The 19,796-nt window shown below is 36.5% G+C and overlaps 2 protein-coding genes across 10 annotated transcripts in view; one reads left to right on the top strand and one right to left on the bottom strand.

Moving 5' to 3' along the window:
• On the bottom strand, nucleotides 1-5,682 carry cxcl20 (chemokine (C-X-C motif) ligand 20). 2 transcript variants are annotated; one of them, XM_081365634.1, is made up of 5 exons: nucleotides 4,600-5,682; nucleotides 1,863-1,983; nucleotides 1,032-1,158; nucleotides 770-892; nucleotides 1-655 (listed from the first exon to the last, which is right to left on the bottom strand). In XM_081365634.1, exons 2-5 carry the CDS (start codon nucleotides 1,927-1,929, stop codon nucleotides 607-609), a joined length of 366 nt encoding a protein of 121 aa, XP_081221760.1. In that variant the 5' UTR covers nucleotides 1,930-1,983; nucleotides 4,600-5,682; the 3' UTR covers nucleotides 1-606. The 2 variants fall into 2 exon arrangements, with proteins under 2 accessions (XP_081221760.1, XP_081221759.1); XM_081365633.1 differs by having other exon boundaries at nucleotides 5,468-5,624.
• The window catches only part of rufy3 (RUN and FYVE domain containing 3), a gene marked incomplete at its 5' end in the record, with an annotated part of 20,426 nt that continues 6,248 nt past the window's right edge, over nucleotides 5,619-19,796 (top strand). For 2 of the 8 annotated variants that reach the window (XR_014030213.1, XM_081365629.1), the window contains 11 exons: nucleotides 8,185-8,647; nucleotides 15,887-16,060; nucleotides 16,407-16,524; nucleotides 16,600-16,701; nucleotides 16,801-16,924; nucleotides 17,066-17,130; nucleotides 17,229-17,294; nucleotides 17,404-17,473; nucleotides 18,055-18,147; nucleotides 18,378-18,461; nucleotides 18,588-18,755. Coding sequence is in view for 7 of the 8 variants with exons in the window: in XM_081365629.1 (XP_081221755.1) it covers nucleotides 8,338-8,647; nucleotides 15,887-16,060; nucleotides 16,407-16,524; nucleotides 16,600-16,701; nucleotides 16,801-16,924; nucleotides 17,066-17,130; nucleotides 17,229-17,294; nucleotides 17,404-17,473; nucleotides 18,055-18,147; nucleotides 18,378-18,461; nucleotides 18,588-18,755 (1,374 nt within the window). Of the gene's footprint in view, nucleotides 5,733-8,117; nucleotides 8,648-11,927; nucleotides 12,106-15,886; nucleotides 16,061-16,406; nucleotides 16,525-16,599; nucleotides 16,702-16,800; nucleotides 16,925-17,065; nucleotides 17,131-17,228; nucleotides 17,295-17,403; nucleotides 17,474-18,054; nucleotides 18,148-18,377; nucleotides 18,462-18,587; nucleotides 18,756-19,796 lie in introns of those variants that run through there. The other 6 variants (XM_081365626.1, XM_081365627.1, XM_081365630.1 and 3 more) reach the window with 6 other exon arrangements.

Below are 19,796 nucleotides of genomic sequence, written 5' to 3' on the forward strand. Positions count from 1 at the left end.
CAATTCACAAATTCTTTATTTTTCATTATGAAGTGTGATTCATTATAGAGCACGAGCATGACAAAATCTGCACTGCATTGTTGTAATGAATATTGTCAGTTAATTGAAATCTGTATTAATAGTGAGCGACAGAGTAGATTGCAAAACACTTTATACTGTAGACAAATATTTCATATAGTTACTGAGAGACTGAACAATCAAAGTCCACTGTGATTAATCCTTATTTCATCAAAACATATTAATTGTTTCATAGTAATACTCTTAAGTAAACATAACATCAAATTAGCATTAGAATTATTTTTATTTCATGGTTATATCACACCTCTGGATCAGAAAGGTTTGTATAAAATGTATTAATAAAACAAAGTGAATAGAGTAATAATTTTGGACACAAGCTATCCAATACTTTATCCAAAACAGTGTTGCTGGTCATAATTTCTCAGAGATTACTTACCTACTTACTTTATACTTTACACTCAAACCATCAAAACATTTACTGCCATCAATCAAAATTAGCCTGTATCATTATAGTTTCATCACAGAAATATTGTAAATCACAAAACCGAAAGAAAAATAATTCCACTAGTCATCCTTGTCATCAGACTTCTAATTCTTCCCCTTTCTTCCTCTGTTCTTTTGCTTTTTGTTTTGTATCCTAGGAATGATGGCACAATGACACAGAATTTAATTCTATAGTACATAATACAAAACATAATTATACTTAGTTGTTATGCAGAAAGTGGTAGCATAACCGTGGTGTATCTCTTACCCTTTGCCCTCCAGTAATCTCCGTCCTTGCTTCTCATGTGGATCCAAACACACCTTCAATCTATCTTCCTTCCCTTTTCCTTTACCTTTTCCTTTTCCTTTTCCTTTTCCAGTGAGAGTCAGTCTAAGTTAAACAGCAGGAGGAAAAACCAGAAACAAATCATTTTAGAGGACATGCATTGCAATGTACATTAATTATATTGCAAAAATGAATCTAGGAGAAATAATGATTTATAAACATTATGGAGTCAAAGCATACTTACATAATCTCAGTCTTTGAGCAGGAGGGACTTGGTAGGAACAATGCAACTGCATGAATGTATCCAGGCTTCACTGATTTCAGCAGTCTGCCTCTGCATAAACATCGCTGTGAAAGCCCCGCTTCATGTCCTATATATTTAACAACATTCATGCTAAGTTTAAGGGTTAATGAACACATTGATGCAGAAGACAATTGTTCTCACTGTCATTAGAAAAATCAACCTCATGCCAAAACGCACGCACGCACGCACATTAAGAGACATTTATTATGATGCATATACCATATGCTTGACAGAAACTTTTTACAATAACTTACTTTCATCAATAACATCAACAAATATGATTAGCCTATGTTTTTATTTCCATTGCTTTAATACTTAATTCTGATTGCAAAATCACTGCATTCTGCAAAATATTTTTGTATAAAGACTGATAAACTGATCACACTGCAGGGTTTATTTTTCCAATAAGGACAGACAGTAGATTATCCATTACAGTACATTTAATGCTTAGAAATTTCATACTTTGATTCATACATGGTCATATACTTTCAATAATGAAACACGAGCTCCTGATCTTTTAACTTTTTATATTTTATAATATTAATAATTTGGATTTTGACCTCAAACTGAAATTTTTGTTTTTGGAACAATTATTAGCTTTTTAAAAAAGATGATTAAATATAATGGAAAACTCTAAAGGCATTTTTATTATAAATAATTATTTGTTACACTTGTTAACAATATAAAGGGTTAAAGGGTAAAGTAAACGGCTTTACTAATTGATCTGTGTGTATGTGATGCAAGTGGAATAAAAGACAGAAATCAGCTTACCTGCGGAGTGTGTAAGACTCACTCCAAACAGCAGAGCGCACAGCAGTGTGAGAACAACCTGATTCATGATTCACTTCACAGGCAGCTGCAGAGAAATGTTTCTTTCTTGTACGGACCTTCCCTTGTAAAGCACAGACTTACTTTCATTATCCAATCTTCCAATGAAATGCTCTCAACAACACAACCTTCATGCTTAGGGATAAAGTTGCCTGGACAGAGAATAATAGCCCCTTGTTTTGACATTTGAATATCTGTGGTTTCTGCATTTTTGAGTCTCTGAAGGCTCAAATATTATTATTATAATTTTTTATCTCTTCTTGTTTAAGAATAAGGAATTTTTCCTTTTCATTTCTTTTTTTTTAAATCATTCTATTTATTATTGAGTGTTGTATTAACAAGGTCTTCTTGGTACTAGTCAAACATTAATGTTCACAGCCCTCAAATGGATGACAAAAACTTGAACTTAGCATATGTTTGGTCACGTATTTTGTAATGTTTGCCTTTTGGGAAGAGGCTGTATTTCCTTTCTTTCAATACAGGAAATAAAAAAAAACTATGTTGAATTAAACTTGAATATGGAGGAAATATGTAATGTTTAAGATTGGATCAAATACACTGAAGATTTAAGATGACAGTGATTTTTCTCTGTTTTGATTGACATGTCCAAATGTTTTTAGTAAGATGTGATATTATTAATGGTGTTTACAGACAAAATTATCAAATCATGTGGCACGTTATGGAAAGATTTGATATTATTTTTCCAAGCGATAAGACTTTTCATCAGGAAGATGCTACAAAAAAAAAAAAAACGAAAAAAAAAAAACTCCCGCACACTATCAGTACTTGCAAATGAGTAACAAAATGTTATTAGAAACGTTTCGGTCTCACGACCTTCATCAGCCAGACTGTTATTACATCCAGAGATACTACATTTATGTGTGTCACAGACCAGGCTTTCCCTCCATTCACACTCATGCTGTCTCCAGACTACTGATCACCTGCACAGCTTGCCATAACTTCTCTGAAAAAGACTCATACTACAGTACGTACATCTATGTGTTTACCATCCGTAATACTTACCTGTTGTTCTCAATGCTGTGCTGTTCATCCAAATAACATCTTGTTCAATAAACTGTTGAGTTCACTAACATCCTCCTGTCTAAGTCTCTGTAAAAATGTGATGTCTAGTTTAGTATAACAAGGTCCTGTGTTTGGACCAGAGGAATTATTGGTAACCAATAACAGAATACATTTGTAGTCCTAATTGTATAGTAAAATGATACTTTATTCTCTGTATTCATTAAGTCTCTGAAAGCTAATGGAATAGCAAAATCTGATCAATGCGAAACAAATTGTAAAGAACAACAAACAAAAACAAAAACAAAACAAATCCTAATTTCAGAGATTTGAGGAAGTCGAAGGTTTCCTACATCTCAAAAGAACGTCACAGTCAAGATATGCTGCTGATTTCAATGTGGTCTCCTTGGTTTCGTTTCTGTTTTTGACTTCATGGAGAAGATAAGAGCAAATTCAGTTCAGTCTTCCCTGTGCCAAGGTCATTGAGAGGCTAAAAACTGAACTGAACTTGCTTTGGTCAGAGCTCTTCTGAGGTAGCTTACAGGCAGTGTCAACTAAGCAAACAAGCCAACAAACATAACCCAGGAATCAAAGACAAGGGAACAAAACATATGAGCATATAGGATCAGAGGTGGAAAGAGTACTGAAAATTTGTACTCAAGTACAAGTACCGTTACATTGCTGAAATAATACTCAATTACAAGTAAAAGTACTGGTGTCAAAAAAGTAATTAAGTAAAAGTACAAATTACTCTTCTCAAAAACTACTCAGAGTACTAGTTACTAATTACTTTTTAGCTGGCGATAGTTAATGCATTACCAATAAAAATATTCAACAAAATCATAGATTTATGTAGAAAATAGCTACTTTTAACACGTTTTTACCTTATGTCAAAGGACATTAATTAGTGGATACTGGAATTTCTAACTTCAATATGACACCTTGAAATATGTCAATATTCAAGGCCTAGCCTATAATTTTTAATACCATCGGGAAAACTACTACATACTAAATATTTTAATATCTACATTTTTGTCCATCCATTTTGTCAAGGCAATCATTATTTTCAAGCATGGAAAAGCACAACACTCATTGTAACAGTAATTCTATTTGAATGGAAAAGTTTAATTCAAGTCTTCTGAAGAGACACGTCCACTTTATAAGGTGAGATTTTAATTTAGGCTTTTGTTTACATATTTAAACATTGATCAATAACCATTACAATAATCTAATATTTACTCACTCAGTGTATTTGTCTTTACAATAGGGTAACGTGAACTGTTGCAATAGCTCACACACAGCACAAGGAAGCTTGATTTCAATTCAAAGCAAACTGAATTTAATTTGCAAAAAGACTAGATTTTTCATAACTTTTGACAGTGTTTAATTCAAGAGCATGGAGAGATTGGAGCTGGACGTCATTTGAGTCTGCAGTGAGAACCACTTGGAGAGATTCGCGATTGCACATGATATGACACACAGTCCGAGAGCGCACACTCAATATCCGAGTCCAGTTCGTTCGTATATTTGAGAGCTCGCGTCCAGTTTTCTGCGATTACATGAATGTGCCCTCGCGTAATAATATTGTTCGTGACATTTGCCATTAAAATATGCCAGAGAAACTTGCAGGTATTAATAAAATTATGCGTAATAGGCCTACCTGCAATCCCGCGCTGAGAGGAGGCGGGTGTGTCAAACTCGCTGTCGTTGAGATGAGAGAATGAGAACGCGCAGCTGGTAAAATATAGATATTTTGACAATAATAACTATGTAGTTTGTTGTTCCAAACTTTCAGTCCAGCCATTAATCACTCTGAGCTCCTCGCCTCCTTCATGATCAGCTCTTCAAAACCTGCTGCGACTGCGGCGGCTTTCATTCAGTCCAAATATCAGGGGTTTTATTGGTCCGTTTACGATCGAATATTTTTATTGGCTACCGAAATGCCATTCAAAGATTTGAATATCAATTCAAATTGTACTCAGTAACGAAATGTGATTTTACAAGTAGCGAAGTAGATTACTTAGCTTAATATGTACTTGAGTACAAGTAAAATTACAGATTTAAAAATATACTCAAAAAAGTACAAGTACCCAAAAAAACTACTTAATTACAGTAACGTGAGTAGTTGTAATTCGTTACTTCCACCTCTGTATAGGATCACAGTGCAGGATTGCAGTAATGATGTTGCAGTCTATGCGGGGGTCAGAAAGCCCTCGGATTTAATCACAAATATTTTAATTTGTGTTCTGAAGATGAATTAAGGTGTTACAGATTTGGAACGGCATGAGAGTGAGTAATTAATGACAGAATTTTCATTTTTGGGTGAACTATCCCTTTAAGTTTAGGACTGAGGAAGCGAAAGAGTGTTAGCAGAACGGAGAAAACGTGATGGATTAGGCTAAAGAGATCACAAAGATAAGATGGTCCCATATAATTCTTTGTATGTTAAAATGAGAATTTTAAAATAAATTCTAGCATTCTAGAATTCTAGAGCAACTTCATGTGAGAGCAATGTCAGACATCCCAACCTGCACAAAGTCATTTCCGGGCGATTCGGTTATGAATAATTCGGTTCGAGAGTAGAGATAAAATCCCAAGGCACACACGCACACTAGCGCACACACGCAAGGTCTCTCGCTCCCTCTCTCTGCCGTGCGCGCGCTACGCTTGCGCGCTCTTGCTTCCGGGAGATTTTAACTGATTTGCGGGCATCAGGGAGCCGCTATCAATATGCGGGAGACTCCCGGAACTTCCGGGAGACTTGGGATGTCTGCAATGTGTTCACGTGGAGAGGTAAGGGTGAGCACACGAGCAGCAGAGTTTTGAATATGAGCATTTAAGCTTATGTAATAATGTATTTGAAGGCTTCTAGAATTACTATGTGTTGAAGGAATAACTGCAATAAAAAGCATCTTTAAAGGCAACACAGATCTTAAATTTTCTCTAAACGGACTACCAGGCAACGTTTAAACACGGACTAGGCTACCTGCATAACGCAAATGCAACAAATTTAACAAAATGCAAATCCAAAGATTATGGAGAAAAATAAAAACCCAAATGAACAAACAGGGAGAAAATTTAATAATCAAAATATTATTTTTTCATTCATTTGTTCTATTTTTTCTTTACTACATGGGCAGATGTACAATGAATTCCTTGAAAATATATGTATAGCCTCATAACAAACGAAGCCATGTTCTATTACACGAAAGATGTAGCAAATAATGAGATCTATTTAGAAGTTAGGCTACTATAGAAGACTTTAGCTAACGAACCTGACAGGATAAGAAACCAAAACACTGCTGATGGCGCTCTCTAGTGGTGCATTTACACATTTGTAAACATTACAGTTTTTTCCAATTGCTAACACACAATTTTGCAAACTAGGCTGGTTTTATCAAAATACTTAACACAAGTCACAAAACCACACACCCAAACTGCAAAAATACCTAATATATCCTGCAAAATGAAGCACTGCAACCAAAACTACATATAGCATTATCAAAATCAAACTTTTGCACGAAATGGCACAAACTTCATTCATATTACCAGATTTTTGTCTAACCAACTAGCCTACACACTGTTGGGCATAATGATAAGCACTCTCATCTTTAGTATGCTTTGCCATACATACTACTAAAATAGTTCAAATTGTAGAAAATTCTTCAGATTGTTCACATGCACAGACATATTTGCAGATACACACACATGCTGTTGAAACAAATTTTTTTTTTTCACCAAACAAGTCAGTGCAACATATGCACAGCAGATATATTTACATTGGACTGAACAAAAATATGCTCACAAAAACAGTAAACTGAAAAAGATTGAAGTGTTGACAATGAACCATTGAGGTGTTTGGTCAGGTGCACATGTATCGGCCAATTAGCTCATGTAGTGTCATTTTGAATGGCAGTGTTTTGAAAAGGCAAACATGTGACTTTATGTCAGATTGTTGTGTCTTATGCAGAGAACTGTGTACAGTGCATTTAAAAAGGGCCATTTTGAATTGCAAAATGTGTGTAAAGAAGAAAATGTGTTTAGACTTTTGGAGACTTGAGAAGAGGTTTTGCTCTCTGTGTGTCAGTTTTAATTATTGTGCTGTGCATGTCATTTTAGTGTGTTAGCAATTGGAAACAACTGTAACTATAAAGTTATAGTTTTGTCCTTGTAATTATTATTTTAACGTTTAATTTTAATGTTTTTCTTCTTCTTTTTTTTTTTTTTTTTTTTTTTTCTTTCAGGGTTTCCAAGACTAGGGTTCCTGATGGAACTGAATGGGGTTCATGAGTTTAATGAAAATCATAAAAATGACAAATTAAAATATATATATTTTTAAATAAAAACAATCAAAATAAAACTCTAATTTATTTGCATGCTATGTGACCATTAACTGACATCATACAACAGTGAACTTAATTTTATTAGTAGTTATTATTATTATTGACTTAATTTTATTATTGACCTAACTTATTAACTTAAAATCTCAAGGAATAGGCTAAGTAAATATATTTGGTCAAAGAGGTTCATACAAAAAAAGTGAATCCCTGCATTGCATGTAAATATTAAATGATGTGAATTTGTACATTTCAATGTGTAAAAAGACAAAATACTTCCAAAGAAGAAGTAATACATGGTTAAATGACTCACTGAATGATAATTAAATATTAGCCTACTAATTAATGTGTTTGTCAGGAGTTGATTAGATATGCAATGTTGCAATGTTGAGAACATTTTTATTAAAAGTGAAATGATTTTTGTAAAACCAGTGATCAAATGCTGCGTGGGTCTCAGATTTCAGTAGGCCTACTCATGACTAGTTGCTAGTCTGTGTGTGCAATTCCACAAACCTTTAATAATATACAAACATCGTATAGCCTAGCATTGTTATTTTTGCTTATAGGATAAGGAACATTTTTAAAAAGAAGTAGAAGGGAGAATAAATGTATGTATTATGAATGATGTACATGTGAGGATTACATGTAATCAATAAAAAAGTAGCCCAACTAGTCTGATTACGAGTATTTTAAAAAGTAATCTAATCTAATTACATGTATTTTTGGAATCAGATTATGTAATCCAGATTACATGATGTAACCAGTTACTACCCAGCACTCCACACATGCTCGTAGGCCTACAGTATACTGTTGTGAATGTGAAGTTATTTATCGTCCCGCTATATTGAGGTCAAAGTGTACTGATGCTGCTGCTGCTCCTTTAAATGCTCTCGCCCAGCTGATCTTCTACGTCATGCCATATGACCAACATTTTTTATTTATTTTTTGTTTGGCTGAAAATTTAGAAACAATACGGCTAAAAGATGCCGAGTCGTAATATATAACTATCCTAAAACAGTCTTGGATAAACACGAGCTTGCTTCACACGAGAGCTGAATGGGATGACGCATAGTGGTCACATGAATTTTGAACTGAAGATGGCGGACCAGAGCTCAGGAGCATCGGAGCAGCACAGCGCGGAAGTTTCCGAAACTTTAGTGTCATCTAATGAATTTCTCAAACCCCACATGAAGGACACCGATGGACATGCAGTCAACAGTCCAGAGGAGTCGCTTTCTCCGGCCTCGGTGATTTACTTCAAGGAAGCGCTAACTTATAACTCAAGTATACAGTTTACACAGACGAGCACTTCTCTTCCTTCACCAGTGCGATATGAATTCCAGATTGAGAAGACCAACAAGAAAACAAGAAGTGAGTATTTCATATGATCGTCTGCATTATGGGTTTATTTAATAGAATGTGACGGTGTCTACTTCACTTGAACATCCGGCAATATTTGACAGCCTAAGCCTTATGTTTCAATGTCAACAACACCGTACAATGACAGCCACTGCAGCGTTTATGCAAGCTTGCATTTTGCTGTTCAGTTTCAGACTGTGTCTTTCTTAGAATGGTCGTTTTTCTTGAATTTCTGGCTTCTAATTCATCAGCAATAAATAATACACCGATGGCACAAACTGTCATCAGCTCGCATGGAAACAACAGCTGTTTTATGGATGTAGATGAATATCATCTGCATACAGTCTTAAAGGGATAGTTCACACAAAAATGTCATGTAGCCTACTCACTCTCTAGTTATTCCAAACCTGGATGAATTTCTTTCTTCTGCTGAACACAAAAGAAGATATTTTGAAGAATGCTGTCAACCAAAAAGTTGATTAGACCACTTTGACTTCCATAGTGGTTTTTTTTTCATACTATGGAAGTCAATGGGGTCCATCAACTGTTTGGACATTCTTCAAAATATCTTCTTTTGTGTTCAGCAGAAGAAAGAAATTCATACAGGTTTGGAGCAACTTGTGGGTGAGTTAATGATGAGAGAATTTTCATTTTTGGGTGAACTCTCCCTTTATTTCCACAAATAATACACAGTTCAGATAAACTCTTAATCTTTGAGGTCATGTTCATGATGAGAACTGCATTTTTAGGTTTAGTCTGGCGGTTGTAATTGTCAGATAGTTGTTTATCAATTGCTAGTGATCAGCATTTTGGGGTTTCACGCTGGAAACGGTTGGAATGCGCATGTGATGCTGAAAACTGTTGTCTGCGTAATTTGTCACTTGGTTTTCTGTGTTTTTAAATTAGGCTATGCTTTTGCAGTAAAACATTGATTTTTTTTAATCCTCTTTAGTATAGTGGTCATTATACTGGACCAGTCTTTTAAATGCCATTTTTAATAATTAATGGTGTGTGATGTCACATCCAATCACCAATAATTCTGTTCTTTTTATATCATTGCCCACATCCAAATATGCATGCTGCAAAAAGCAACATGAGTATGTCAACAGATTAGGGTATCTGAATACATAGAATTCATGAAACCATATGCAAACAATTCTTGGAGGACATAATGCATCTGCTGAGATTTTGTGTGCAACCAGTTAACAGTTCGCTGTCCTATAAATCTACGATAGCTGACATATCTGAGAAGCTGAAAAATAGTAAATGCTAGGGTGTTGTGAGCCAAGAAGTTGTTGTTGGTTTTATTGTTAAATTGTACTTGTTAAACAATAACTGAGTAAATAATTTTCGCAGTTTTTAATAGTACATCACAGGTCAAAGAACATGTGAAGCAGAATTACAGCACTGGAGAATGTAGCATGTGTCAGGGTTGTGCTATGCAAATGTGCTATTTTGGAGTGCAGCTTTCTAGAAATGCATAAAGATTGGAAATACAGTATATTCTTGTTTTGTGGAAGAAGTGGAAATGAAAACTAATATATATTGTTTTTCTTAAATCAGACCAATGTAGCCCATTGTCTCTTTTTTGTTTATTGCAATTTGTGAATTAATGCAACGAAGTATTAAGGTTCATTTTCTGTAATGATTTATCTCACTAAGATTGAGATAAACTGATTCAGTATTGCATCACTGAATGATGACATTATTCTCAGGTGAAAATGAATTTGGTATTTTCATTTACATGCCTAGTTTTAGAGATACAACACTACGATACAGCCCATGTTTGGGGTCGGTAAGGTTTTTTTTAAATGTTTTTTTGTAAGAATTCTCTTATGCTCACCAAGGCTGCATTGATAAAATCATATTATAAAGTCATATTGTGTAATATCATTACGATTTAAAGTAGCCTAACTGATTTGTGAATATATTTCAAAAAAGTCCTTTTTACTCCTCCTGTGATGGCAAAAGTTGAATTTTCAGCATCACTAATCCAGTCTTCAGTGTCACGTGATCCTTCAGAAATCATTCTGATTTGCTGATTTGTTGCTCAAGAAACATTTCTTATTATTATCAGTTGAAAACCATTCTGCTGCTTAATATTTTTGTGGAAACCATGATACAGTTTTTCTGTATCATGTATAGATACATAGTCTTTTCATATATAGATTAGAAACTTCAGCCAGTACTTCCGTAACACACTGTTACTTCTGATTAATTTTTGCATCCTTGCTGAATAAATGTATTCATTTCTTTAAAATGATTAAAATAGTTCAAATTGAACGGTAGTGTATTTCCATACCCAATATGTGTTACACAATATGTGTTATAAATGGATCGGTTTCCTGCATGAGTGCTTTTCTTTTGTAAATAATTAATGAGGTTAATAGATTACTCCTAATATTCAAACCCCATTTTACATGACTTTGCAAATGAGTTTCTTTTTTTCAAAGGCCTACCGTGTCATATTAATTTCTATATTTATACAACACCGTCCAAAATGGTCAGCAAAAATAGTCACACATATCACGCATTGTGTCTGTAGAATTTGAGCTACTTGTTTGTTTCATACACAGTTTAATTTTACACCAAGTGCCATCTTGCTCCTCCTAAAGATGTTGTTCAGTAAACAGCAGCCTTATCAGCAGTGTTCTGGTTCTCAATCAGTAGGGCTTCCATAATTCTCTTGTTCAGCATTTGGATCATTGGCAACAGCTCCTCCCCCCCATCTGAGAGGCCTCTCGGGAACTGTGCCCCCTCCACCATCTGCTCACGTGACTCCCACAATTCTCCTCAGCATCACGGCGGCCATATTGGTTAACACCCTCCCATTTGCAGCACGTGCAGCCAATCCGGTGAATGCAAGCAGCTGGGCTGTAAGGGAGAGAGAGAGAGAGAGAGAGAGAGAGAGAGATCTGATTGTTGCTCCACTGAGGCTCATACAGCATCTCAATCCCCTGGCTGTGCTGAGCCAGAGAGCACTGAAGCCTTTATTCACACGGAGGATTTTAGCAGTCGCTGCTCATTCGCAAGACGAGGCCGTTGAGCCCCAGAAGAATAGCATCCTTTCGGTCAGGTTTGGCGTGGACTGCTGGTTGATTTTTTTTCTTTCTTCCCCCTTCTTTGTTTTCCTTGTCTCTTTTTTCCATCCTCCTTTGTCCTGGAGAAGACTCTTACTTGGACTGGATTTTTAAAAAGAAGTCATTATTTCTATTCCCCTGCACCTGACTCTTTGCTGACGGCCGCCATCGTAAGTGTTGTTGTCGTCGCAGCAGCGATCAGCTGAGTCACCATGTCTGATCTGACTCCCCAGAGCGATGCCCCCACCCCCACTACCGACAAGATCACACAGGCTGCCCGAGAGACCATCTACCTATGCAACTTCCGCGTGTCGGTGGATGGGGAATGGCTGTGCCTGCGTGAGCTCAACGACATCTCGCTCACGCCTGATCCCGAGCCTGCTCATGAAGGTAGGCGCGCACAGCATCACTAGGCCTCCGTTGCTCTTATCGTACTGGGCGGTGCTGGCCCAACCTTCCACCATCATGCTCTCAGCGTTCCCGCAGGCCTGCCTGGAAATGTAGTTTTTATGGAGCACAAGTGGTTGTGAAGGTTTGTTTCCCACTGAATGATTTGAATGATGCTATTCATATGCTGTTTTGTAGTTAAGTTGTCCAATTAAATTGTCACGTCGAACAAATTAAGCATGTGCAACACACTGTTGGGAAAATCCACCAGAATGAAAGTCCCTCCAATGAAATAATATAAATAAATCAGTTTTTGACAAACTGTAACTCCATTTAGAGACTATTATTAAGATATTTGGAGATTCTTGATCATATATTTTTAAATGACTATAAAGGCCTGTTCACACCAAAAATGATGACTATAAAGATAACTTTAAGGCTAATTATATTAGCATACATGCATATGAACTGTAACATTCGGTTCTTAGAGTTCTTAGAGCTTCTCGAGTCTCTAAAGTCAGGATTCTGATTGGCTGTCCATGTTTTTTATTGTTCATCAGCTGGAAAAAATAGTTCTGAAAGTGATTCTAATGATGTTGTGGTTATCAATAAAGCTGTGCTATGGACTTCCCTATTCAGAATTAGAACGATTATTAAAATGTTATAGTTATCGTCCTTGGTGTGAATGGGCTTAACAAATGACTTAATATAGTTTGATGACCCCCCCCCCCCCATTTTTTATAAATATAAAAGGCATTTTACAAAATTGCTTACAATTTGTTTTTTGTTTATTCACTTTTGTTAAAAAAAAAATATAATGCACTGTATAGTTTTTCTTTTTTTTAGAATAGTGTTGACTTTTAGTCAGAGCTCACAATTGTTTTGCTAATCCAGTACATTGCTGGAGAGTCACGGCTTACTGTGCCAAAGGTTAAAAGAGGACATCAGGAAACACAGTCATGTGGACACAATTTTGTTGCCTTGGAAACGTGCCGAGATTCCTACTCAATCAAATGTCTTATAGGGATTAGGGCAGTAGAGACCAGAATCTACATGTTAATAGCAACAGTTATCTCAGTCTTTTCTGTGCATTGAGTGAGGAGGAAGCAGGTATGTAGCAAGACAAGGATAAGTGTTTACAGATTTGTCTAGTAGTTGTTTATTGGTCATACATTTCCAAGAATTGCATCACCTTTGCACTGTGTGACTTATTTGTCTCCTCACTATCACATTGTAATAAACATATGGCATAAAAAAAATTGATTTTGACTTTGACTTTAGGTCAGTTTCCAGAGCCAGATGAAGTCAAGACAGTAACTTTTCTTCATAGATGTTTTATAACAAATGTTCTCTTCAATTAATCCATTGTGCAAATCAGTAAACATTAGTTAGTTGCCATTTTTCCCTTGATCTGTTTCACTGCTTGCAGACATTCTTTGTAATGCACTGCTCTGCCTCATTAAGTGTCATTTGATTTTTTTCTTTTTTTTTTCTTCTTCTCTTTTTTTCCCCTACAGCTAAGTGACAAAGAAGATCTTAAAGGGATAGTTCATCCGAAATGAAATTTCTGTCATCATTTACTCACCCTCATGTTGTTCCTAATCTGTATGACTTACTTTTTTCTGTGGAACATAAAAAAAAAAAAAGACAATTTCTCCAAATATCTTGTATTATGTTCCAAAAAAGAAAGAAAGTCACACAGGTTGGGAGTGACATGAAGGTGAATAAATGAATGACATATTGTTTCCTTTTTTTATGAACTATCCTTTTAAAGCCATAATGAAACCTTAAGGATATGATTTCTAGTGCTGTGGATAAAGATGAAATATTACATTATTTCCTCTGAGGCCTTCTGACAAAAAAATGGATTTAGATAAGATGCAATGAGTCTTCCAGGGCAAGAAGAGCAGTATTTGAGCCCCTTTGTCTAGTGTAGTCAAATGACTTCATAGTAACTGTCTTCCAATCCAGAATTGCTGACATATTATAGTGGCTCTTAATGACCATCAACACTCTGCTTGCTATTATTAGTCTCTGTTATAGTGTTTCTGAAGTTATTCACTAGGAATATATTTGCTCTAATGTATGACAGTGAGAATAGAGCGAGAGAGAGCTTGGCTCTGTAGATAAGACTCTACAACCAAACATCCTACAACATGATGTGTCTCTTGTTGCTTTGTTTTACTCCCATGATGTGCATGACCCAATCCTTTTCTGCTTTTTTTCTGTTTTCCATTGCCTTTTGCAAAGACTCATGGGAGGATTTCACAGATTTGGTGGAGCAAATGCAAATGCTTGATGAGTTTAAAGGTGCGTATGGTGGCATCACTCTCCCCAGTCCACCTCATCCCCGCCTCGGGCACCATCCTAAAACCACAGCAGGCGTGGCCGCGCCGCCCTGTCTTTACCGAACCAGCCTCCCTGAACAGCACATTCGCACCACAGCTTCCGAAGCTTTACCTTCTTCATGTTCTTTTGTTGTTTTCTTTATCTGTATCTTTTTCAATGTCTTATCTCCCTTCCTGTTTTTTGGTTTGATGTTTCCGTCAATAGCTTTGTGTCTGTGACTTTTTTTATTGCTAGCTATCTTTGTAGCTAGCAGAATATCTGGCTACCCATTTGGCTGGAATACTCTCGTCTGGCCTGTTTTCTTTGGCTGTCTCACTGCCCCACCCCATTCTCTGGCTGATTTGACTTTTTTATCGCATGGTTTTGCCAGCATTCATGCTAAATTTCTGGCTCTTCGGATTTTCTAAGCTCTTCAAAGCTTCTAAAAGACATTAAATGTTTATGATTCAGAGACTTCTTATATATATCGATAAGAAAATCTCTGTCTTTACAAGCAGACTTTGTTTTTTTGTTTTGTAGTTTGTATAACCTTTGGCTTGAGAAGTGATGGCTAGACTCACTCTTTCCTGTGTGACTGTGTGAAGCTACACCAAGAAGGTCTTTCATTCGTACCTGTTGAAAGCTGTCTGTTGACTTTCATGTTAATTTCATGGCCTTTGAATGTCTTCGTTTTTGTCTTTGCATTAGCGATTCTGTACAATAATATCAAGGTCTTTGAACGTCTTCATTTTTAACTTTGCATTAGGGATTCAATGTGCTCTGAAAAATGACCCAATGAAAAGTAACGAGTTTTTTTTATTGTTTTGAGCTATGTAAATGCACTGAGATAATGAGAAATTTGACTAAATGCCATATTAGCTCATCTTGGCCCATTTATAAAGTCAACCCAAGCAATCTTAAAGAAAAACTCCTCTTTTTGTTTTATCAGTCTTTCTCTTTCCCATTGCTGTGCTCATAAAAAGGTCACTGCTATTTGCTAACAGACATAGATTGAGAGTCTTAATGATGAAATGTTTGCATTACTGTGGGTGTGTTTTGGATTAGACAGGGTGAGGCTTGAGAACTGAAAATTGGTTAACTATAGTTTATGTAAGTTGTGATGCATTGTAAGGTTGGATGGATATTTTTTTGAAAACAGCTGCAAACAAAACGATAATTTGTTGTATCAAGACGCTCTTTAATCTGAAAATTTTATTGCATGGTGGAATGCAATCAGTCCGTATCTGATGCATTTCAAATGGCATCAACCAGAATTTCTTTTTTTTTTTTTTGCCAGGTTTAGAGGAAACCATGTAGTCGTTGTCAATGGACAGTTCTCTAGTCCAAACTCTCATATACTGCTCTCATATCATGTTAAATGCTGTGTGTAGGAGAAGTCACAGTGAGAGAATTGTATCATATCTAACAAAATGTTTGAATTTCTGTTTTCCTCCAGATCCCAAAGACCCCATTGCCATCGAGAGGCTTAACCTGATGAACATGGCCAAGCTGAGCATCAAGGGCTTGATCGAGTCCGCACTGAACCTGGGCCGCACGCTTGACTCGGACTATGCCCCGCTGCAGCAGTTTTTTGTCGTCATGGAGCACTGCCTGAAACATGGACTTAAAAGTAAGCAGAAAAAATCCCAACCATAATTCCACTGTCCGCAGCAGAGTAATCTCTGGTCATCATTTATGTCCTTTACGTAATAATAACATGATCATTTGTTCATTCATTTGGACAGTTACTGATTGCACAGTACTTTGATGTGTTGTGTATACCATTTATAATCCCGTAAGTACAGTGTACCAGTGGGTTTTGTTTTGTAATGCTTAACCTTGACAGTTATTGTGCAACTACACAGTGGTTGGGACATTTAATGTACAGTACAGTGAAACCAAGTCTTTAACAGGCTTATTTCTTTGTCTCAGTCTGTCTCCAGGTTTTCTTTTTCTAAAGGTCTCCTGTTTTTTAGGTAAGAAGACGTTCCTTGGTCAAAATAAGTCTTTTTGGGGTCCTTTGGAGCTTGTAGAAAAGTTGACTCCAGAAGCTGGTGAGATCACAGCCAGTGTCAAAGACCTTCCTGGGCTCAAGTAAGAAAACATCTTCAACCTGAACGTAGTATTTTATTTTGTGCTTCGAAATCTGAAGTTGTTCTTTTATCTCAGAACCCCGCTAGGAAGAGGCAGAGCATGGCTTCGCCTGGCCTTGATGCAGAAGAAGCTCTCAGATTACATGAAGACCATCATCAACCGAAAAGACCTGCTCAGGTGCAGTTCCTGCCTTTGGTCTAATATAAAAGCTGAAATTGTGGTCTTGCAATCCAGTTTTTTTCAAAGTCTTATATTTGCTGTTGTTGCTTTCCTCAGTGAATTCTATGAGCCCAACGCTCTTATGATGGAGGAGGAAGGAGCCGTGATCGCTGGGCTGTTGGTGGGCCTGAATGTCATTGATGCTAACTTGTGTATGAAGGGAGAAGATTTAGACTCACAGGTTAGTTACTTTTTACTGAACACAAGCAATGGAGATGATAGAACAACTCTGCTGTCAATGTTATTTTCTAAAGTGTGCTTGCCAAAAAGTTCATTTATTTGTTTTTACAGGGTAATAAGATCTCTTTTACTCTGTTTATAGGTTGGAGTCATAGACTTTTCCATGTATCTGAAAGATGGTGCGCACAGTAGCAAAAGCACAGAGGGGTAAGTCTAAGTTCAACTTCCTCAATGGAAGCTAGTTGTTTTAGTCTGACAGCTTTTGGACTCGTTGTGAAAAGTCTAAAGCTGCTCTTTGCTTGCAGCGATGGACAGATTACAGCTATTCTTGACCAGAAGAATTACGTGGAGGAACTGAACAGACATTTAAGGTGCAGTTGCTTTACCCAACATCAGCCTTGTGGGTTGTGATTGTAAGTAGCTGCTCATTTGGAAACCATTATCAATCTCACATTGTCACTTTTAATTCCCCTTTCCCAGTGCGTCAGTGAATAATCTGCAAGCCAAAGTGGATGCACTGGAAAAGTCCAACACAAAACTTACAGAGGAGGTGGGTTATAATTATAACTTAATGGATTACTGAAGTTTATGGGAAATACATGACCGATAAATGATTTAAATGAAATAGAACTGAATTCACACTACCGTTCAACAGTTTCTTATGCTCAGCAAGGTTGCATTTATTTGATCAAAACAGTAAATAGTAAAAACAGTTAATTGTGAAATATTACTACAGTTTAAAATATCTGTTTTAAAATGTATTTTATTCTTGTGATGGCAAGGCTGAATTCAGTTATTCCTCCTGTCTTCAGTGTACCATGATCCTTCAGAAATCATTCTAATACGCTGATTTGCTGCTCAAGAATTTTTCTTTAAAACAATTTCTCATTATTATCAGTGTTGAAAACACTTGTGCTACTTAATAGTTTTGTGGAAACTTTGGTACATCGTTCAGGATTCTTTGATGAATAGAAAGTTCAAAAGAACTGTATTTGTTTGACATCTTTTGTGAAATTATAAATGTTTTACTGTCACTTTTGATCAATTTAATGTGTCCTTGCTGAATAAATGTATTACTTTCTTTAAAAATAAATAAATAAATAAATAAAATAGAATGTTCTTGTTACTTAGCTTGCTGTCGCAAACAACAGGATCATCACTCTGCAGGAGGACCTGGAAAGAGTGAAGGAGGAAAGTTCTTACTTAGTGGAGTCTAGTCGCAAGGTGAACAACATTGTGTTGAACCCACAGTAATATCACTGAAGGACTGACTGTTAACAATCATTCAATCAAACAACAATGATTGACTGCATGTTAATCATTATTTAAAAGTAAACCACAAGCTTACTTTTGTAAGCACATACTGAGTTCACAGTCTGAAGTCATAACACACTGTTTTGGTTTCGCTTTGCTTTGCTCTGTTGTCTGATATTTGACCTGTGTTCCTCCTGAAGGCACCAAGGGCAGATGGTACTGCAAACGGTCAAGTGCTCGGAGAAACTCGCAAACAGCTCAAAGAGGAAACTCAGCTCAGACTGGTGAGTAAAACATTAATGCCTCTGTGTGAATTGCTCATCTTCACATTCATCTCTGATGTGGGTTCTTCAAAGAATCGAGTCAGAGTTCTTTCGAGAAGTCTTAAGAGCCTCTGTGTGTGTGTGTAGGATGTGGAGAAGGAGCTTGAGGTGCAAATAGGGATGAAGCAGGAGATGGAGTTGTCCATGAAGATGCTAGAGAAGGACATCTGTGAAAAACATGACGCTTTGGTGGAGCTCAGACAGCAGTTAGATGAACTGCGTACACTCAACCATGAGCTCTCCGTTAAGTCACAGGTATGAGAGAAAAAAACAAAACAATTTACAGGTTCATCATGGGAGCACTCTTAATTATTTATTTATATAGACATACAAAAGCATTGTGTAAGCACCCATATTAACAGGTTAACCTACGGTGGAGTGACAACAAAGGAGGGCTGTTTTCGACTAAGGATTTTCATAGTCGAATCTGATTCGTTAGATTTTGCCGTAGTCGACTGATAGTCGAACCTTTTTTTTTTTTTCTTTTTCTTTTTTTTAGATAGCAGCTAGATTTTTTCCATTTCAAACAAAAGAGCTAAAAAACACATATATATCACACATATATCATAACATTTCATAAACATGAGGAGCAATATGAGAGAGAAATTTGGTGATGGTTGTTTAGGTACATTAAACCACGTAAAGCTTTTTCACGCCCATGAGAACCGCGTGGAGTCAACTCACAGCCGCTCCGCTGCCCTGCTGAAAATGTGAAGCAGAAACGCTTAATATCAGATAACGTCCATAATAATTGGACTCTGGGTTCGATTTTTTGACCATTTTCAGTGGTTATGAGGAGCAATATGAGAGGGAAATTTGGTAATCGTTGTTTAGGTACATTAAACAACGTAAAGCTTTTTAAAGCACATGAGAACCGTGTGGAGTCAGCTTTTTAACGCACATGAGAACCGTGTGGAGTCAACTCACAGCCGCTCCGCAGCCCTGCTGAAAATGTGAAGCAGAAACGCTTAATATCAGATAACGTCCATAATAATTGGACTCTGGGTTCAATTTTTTTTTTATCATTTTAAGTGGAGCAACATGAGAGGGGAATTTGGTAATCATTGGGTACATTAAACCATGTAAAGCTTTTAACGCACATGAGAACCGTGTGGAGTCAACTCACAGCCGCTCCGCAGCCCTGCTGAAAATGTGAAGCAGATTTTTGAATACATTTTTATTTATTTACATTAGTAAGCTACAGGACATCGTCTTTCAAAACATGACCTGAAAAAATAAAATAAAAATGGTACCCAGCCCTTCTGAAAATGCGAATGCGTCTCTGTCCCCAGCACA

The sequence above is a fragment of the Scardinius erythrophthalmus genome (genome assembly GCF_964197995.2).
Source record: "Scardinius erythrophthalmus genome assembly, chromosome: 5".
Taxonomy (NCBI): domain Eukaryota; kingdom Metazoa; phylum Chordata; class Actinopteri; order Cypriniformes; family Leuciscidae; genus Scardinius; species Scardinius erythrophthalmus.

Coding starts and splice junctions, on each gene's coding strand:
- cxcl20 (XM_081365634.1), bottom strand. CDS start 1,929: ATGAATCAGGTTGTTCTCACACTGCTGTGCGCTCTGCTGTTTGGAGTG. Junction 893..1,031: donor TGCTCAAAGACTGAGATTAT/GTAAGTATGCTT, acceptor TGTTTAACTTAG/ACTGACTCTCACTGGAAAAG. Junction 656..769: donor AGATTACTGGAGGGCAAAGG/GTAAGAGATACA, acceptor CATCATTCCTAG/GATACAAAACAAAAAGCAAA.